Source organism: Anarrhichthys ocellatus, unplaced genomic scaffold (genome assembly GCF_004355925.1).
Source record: "Anarrhichthys ocellatus isolate YVR2014 unplaced genomic scaffold, GSC_Weel_1.0 scaffold1430, whole genome shotgun sequence".
NCBI lineage: Eukaryota > Metazoa > Chordata > Actinopteri > Perciformes > Anarhichadidae > Anarrhichthys > Anarrhichthys ocellatus.
This window is the reverse complement of record NW_022281404.1, coordinates 1-5,488: the sequence shown is the minus strand read 5'-3', so window position 1 is coordinate 5,488 and position 5,488 is coordinate 1. Positions and strand designations below refer to the sequence as shown.

The window sequence follows — 5,488 nt, the reverse complement described above, 5'->3', positions numbered from 1 at the left end:
CACTCTGAGCACCAAGTAACACCATAGCCACCACACAAGTCCTCTAGCAACCAGCCTGAACACTCTGCTCATCATCACACAGATACAACACCTCAATATGTTATTAATCATCAAGCTTCTACCTGACAACACAAATCCTCTCACAAGCACCTGATACACAGACGACCCTCCAGTCTGAACACCTTGGACCTCGGCTGACTGATGCTTCTTAAGGACTCGTTGTCCGACTTGTTGTTCGACTCTTGTGCTCGTCTTCCTTTCCTACAGAAACGGCCGCCTCCTCGGAGTTTGTGCCAGCGTCGACAACTGCCGGCTGTTTGTCGGCGGGATTCCCAAAACGAAGAAGCGCGAGGAGATCCTGTCTGAGATGAGGAAGGTCACCGACGGGGTGGTGGACGTCATCGTGTACCCGAGCGCCGCCGACAAAACCAAGAACCGAGGCTTCGCCTTCGTCGAGTACGAGAGCCACAGAGCGGCCGCCATGGCCCGCCGGAAACTGCTGCCAGGTAGAAACCAAACGTCACATTTAAGTCACGAATGAATTAGTTTAGAGCAGCGACTGAAATGGAGAGTCAGGGATCCTCTGAGAAGCTGACTCAGCTGAATGCTAACATCAACATTCTGCTTATTAGCAGCTAAAACCATCTTAGCGCAGCATGCTAACATCTGCTACTCAAAACACTGATTGAATGTCTTTCTGCAAATTTTTGGTAATAAACAAAGTATTGGACACATTAACATGTTGACCCGATGATGACAAGTATCAATAAAGTTATTACAGTTCCTCCTGAACGATGAACCGAATGTAAGCACATCCAGTGTTGAAGTGATTGATTTAAAATGACCTGACTGAGGACAAAAGGCTTTTAAATCACTTCTTTTTAATTCTTTATTGTATTATTGGTCATTTGATTTCATTATTTTTTTATTTATACATTTTGTATTTATTTTATTCCTTAGTTTGTTTGTCTGTTTTATTGGTGTTTAATTATTATTATTATTATTATTATTATTATTATTATTATTATTATTATTATCTTGCTCTGTTGAGCTTCCTGTTGTTTTAGTGCTTTGTCTGTCAAAGCACTTTGTAAACTCAGTTTTTAAAATTATTATAACTTTAAAAACAAGACTCAAAGTGAATCTGAAGTCACATTAATAAAGCCTCAAAGTGAACCCACCGTCTGGTGTCTCAGGTCGTATCCAGCTGTGGGGTCACGCCATCGCCGTGGACTGGGCGGAGCCTGAGGTGGAGGTGGACGAGGATACCATGGCGACGGTCAAGATCCTGTACGTCCGGAACCTGATGCTGCAGACCAGCGAGGAGACCATCGAAAAGGAGTTCAGCAGCCTCAGGCCAGGTACTGCAGAGCACAGAACCACAGAGACTCAGATATACTTTAGAACTTTCTGCAGGTTATTATCTGGGCATCCTTCCGTCCATGTAACAGAGGACAGTGTAGAGACGGGTTCCACACACAACAGGGTCTCAGAGCCAGAACTGAACCTGTGACATTGCAGTAATGTGACGGCTACCGATTGTTTTTAAGAGATTTAATGACTCGGGATGGGAAGTGAAGACAGAGAACGATGTGATAATTATTTGTGAGGATTGGACCCAAACACAGATGAACTGGTGCCGAGGCAGCAGGACGAGTTCTTAACTTACAATCTAAATAAAGCAGCAGGTCCACAGGTGGGGGGGCAGGAAACACAGGAGGACAGGAAGTTATCTGAAACCACAGTCAAGGTGAGTATTTCAAAATAAAACAGGAAACACTAAACCAAAAGGAATGACCCAACAAGGCAGGGTGGCGTCCCACAAGGTTCTATCTCAGGACATCTGAGATTTTTGTTTTGTCACTTTTAAGTCTTTTCACTTTGTGTTTGCTGATTCTATCAATATGATTTTTATCACGTACAGATTTCCTCTTATTGTTAATACAATTTAGGAATTAGTGAAAGTTGCAGGTGGTTTCATCTTAATAAAATTAATATATAATATCAATATTTAAAGTCAAAACTTCATAACTTTAGAAGGACGGGGTTATGCAAATACAAAATAAAAAAAACATGCTCATTTTATTTTAACACTGGATCAAACCTCAAAGTGAACTAATATCTTGATGATCTTTATATTGTTTGAGCTGATATATAATGCATTAATAATCTCATAATCTAATAATCTCATAATCTAATAGTCTAATAATCTAATAATCTCATAATCTAATAATCTAATCATCTCATAATCTAATAGTCTGATAATCTAATCCTAATTCTCAGGAGGAGTTTGTTGCGTCTGCCTTTCAGTCATCAGTTATGAGTTTATATTTAAATATTTATCCTCACCACCTTCTTATAGACATGAATAGTTTTCTCCTCAGATATCATGAACATTGAGAGAATAGTTAAAACATCAAAATGTATCTTCTTTATTTGATCTTTACATGATACAATCATCTGATTAGATGGACTCCTTTATTTATTTTGTCTTTCTTATTGTCATTTATTTTCCTTTTGTTGACTAAATGATGCTGTATTTAGAGTGTTTAAACCACATGAAACTGGTATGAATGTGAACAGAACAGAATGTTAACAGGTATTTAACCTGTGATCCTCCAGGCTGAGCGTTGCGGATCCAGAAGGCTGAATGAAGTCAGAATAAAGGTTCAGAAGCGGATCTTTAAGGACTTTGTTGTGTTGCAGGCGCTGTGGAGAGGGTGAAGAAGATCAGAGACTACGCCTTCGTCCATTTCACTCAGAGAGAGGACGCGGTCACCGCCATGAACGCCCTCAACGGGAAGGTCAGAGTTCACACGTAGTAATGGAGTATTTCAGTGTGGTACCAGTACTTTAACTTAAGTACAGGATCTGAAGACATTACTTCGTCCTCCTCCCTCCAGTTGGTGGACGGCTCTCCTATCGAGGTGACGTTGGCCAAGCCAGTGGACAAGGACAGCTACGTCCGCTACACCAGAGGGACGGGAGGACGTGGAACGTCTCTGCTGCAGACCGACTACGCCGCCTACACTCTGGGACAGGTAGGACCCTGAACGCATCACGACACCAGGTCCATGTGAGTCCTGCAGGAGGAGTCCTGGTGCACCGTGTTGGTGATCTCAGAGAACAGGAAGGGGAAGACCTCAGCTGTACTTTCATTATGACGGAGGAAGCAGGAACATTCACAGCTGAGTGGTTTAGCTTCAGTGAAACAAACAAATGGAACCTTCATTCAGGAGACAGCAGTTTGTGTCCCGTGTTGTTTAAAACGGTTACAAACTGTTTAAAACTGCAACCATAATGCAGGAGAATCCCTCAGAATGGAGTTGCGGTAACATAGCGTGCACTGTAACCAGCGCCCGAAGAGCTGCTGCATCTCTGTTTAGTTTTGATTGTGTTGCGTTGATAATAATAATAATAATACATTTTTATTATTAGGACGTTGACACAATGAGTTCCAACTCTCAGCTACGATGAACTTCTTCTTTTATTCATTATCCTGTTGTGATATAAAGTCTGTAGTTCTGAAGTATTAACTCGTTGGCCTGATGATGGTGCTAAATGAAAACAATAATAATAATAATAATACAGGGTTATATAATCGTATTATAATAATTCATTATAGATCTATTATAATTAATGAATACAATTATAATGAATAATATAGTTAATAAGTAATTAATAAAAGTAGAATTATAATTGATTATAAATTAAATTCATTATAATATTTAATACAGTTCATCCTCTGACATCCAACGTTGAGATGTGTTCTCCTCCTCGTCCTCCAGGTGTACGACCCCTCAGCGGCGTACCTCGGTCCGCCCGTGTTCTACGCCCCCCAGGCCTACGCCGCCATACCAGGTCAGTTCCGCTTCCCGGCGGCCAAAGCTCACGTCGGAGGTCGAGGTCTGATCAGGACACCGTCGGTCAGAGGTGAGGACGCAGTGAATCCTCAACAGGAGAAACCGAACGAGAGCTTTCTGCTCTGGCTGGAGGTTAAATAAGTAACAGCGTTAGCTAAAGGGGGCCAGCTGAGGACTGTCTTTAGTCGCTACATTATTTAAATGAAGCACACTGAACTAGATCCCACAAAGTCTAAAGTGAAGTTTTCAGAAAGCAAATTTAAACGTCAGCGTCCTCTCCGGGTGCTCCAATGTTTTATTCTCCAGGTTTGACATTATAAACTTCATAATTTACTGTTTTACAACTTCATTCTTAAACAAACAAACTCAAAGTCAGGAGTTAAACATCGAGAGAAGAAAATTGCTGCTGTCAGTTGAAAACTCCAAAACACAAATATTGAAAATAACAGCCTGGTCTCCTAAAAATGATCAATTACACTCAGAGGGAAACGTAATTCTACCGGATTGCTTTTGTTTTTGACGCATCACAAATAAGTTTCTGGAGGAAGTCCATGAAGGGACGAGGTCCAGCTGACGGATGAGTCACACAAACAAGACTTTCACCCAGGAGACAGCTGTTAGTGTCCCGTTTGACTTCAACTACATCCATATCTTAAATAACGTGACAAACTAACCTTTTTAAGCCAAACCGTGATGTTTTACTAAAAATGAACGAGTAGTTTTGTTGCGTTTTAAAACTTCTTTCAACTATTTCAAACTGTTTCAAACTTTAAAAAACTGTTGAAATTGATTCAAACTGCAACCGTAACCCAGCAGGAAGTACATTTCCCTCAAAACCTGGTTACCAATGCAGTTCAGTCGTATGTGAAGGTCGTTGTCAGGAGACACGGTTGAAATGTGTCAGTTCATCAGCAATCTGATTCTCAGCATCTGAACCATCGAATCAAGAATCAAACATAAAGAGTCTGTTGGTTTGCCTGAATGTTGTATCAAACACGATCCACTGAATCAAGAGAACCTCATGTTGATCACCATGAAATCAGAATGTTTGTAAAGTGAGCATTGGAAGGAGTCTTCCTCAGTGAGGAAGCAGGACACATGTACTGTTGTCATGACTGATAATTGTCTGATTCTTCTTCCCGGTTGATTTCCGGTGATTTGATTGATTTCACTGCCTTTTCGATCTCCTGTAGAAATTTACATGACTGTACCTGTAGGGGCTGCGGGGGTGCGGGGGCTGGGCGGGCGGGGATACCTGGCCTACGCTGCCGGGGTCGGAGTCATGGGCGGAGCCGGCGGCGTAGGCGGCGCCTCCTACGGCCTGAAGGTGGACAAGCAGGCGGAGGAGAAGCTGTACGACCTGCTGCCGGGCATGGAGCTCACCCCCATGAACCCTGCCGCCATGAGCCTGAAAGCCGCCGCCATCAAACCTGCAACACAGGTAACAGAACACACCTGAGGATGGTTGCTGCTCTGCTGCAGCTCTCAGAATAATGTGGACCAGCAGCAGCAGGTCTTCTGAAGTTCTCACCTTCAGCATGAGACCAGTGGACAGTAGCTCACTGTTTAGGAAGAGGAGTAGTGGCACTTCGTCAGGAGTAGTGGTACTTCGTCAGGAGTAGTGG

At 42.5% G+C, this 5,488-nt stretch overlaps 1 protein-coding gene across 1 annotated transcript in view; it reads left to right on the top strand.

The window, feature by feature from the left end:
* The window catches only part of LOC116377582 (APOBEC1 complementation factor-like), a 10,333-nt gene extending 4,984 nt beyond the window's left edge, over positions 1 to 5,349 (top strand). The window contains exons 5-10 of the mRNA XM_031839239.1: positions 268 to 506; positions 1,197 to 1,361; positions 2,707 to 2,804; positions 2,904 to 3,041; positions 3,789 to 3,933; positions 5,057 to 5,349. Of these exons, the coding sequence (XP_031695099.1) occupies positions 268 to 506; positions 1,197 to 1,361; positions 2,707 to 2,804; positions 2,904 to 3,041; positions 3,789 to 3,933; positions 5,057 to 5,322 (1,051 nt within the window). The 3' untranslated portion in view covers positions 5,323 to 5,349. The remainder of the gene's footprint in view (positions 1 to 267; positions 507 to 1,196; positions 1,362 to 2,706; positions 2,805 to 2,903; positions 3,042 to 3,788; positions 3,934 to 5,056) is intronic.
* Positions 5,350 to 5,488: the final 139 nt, after the last annotated feature.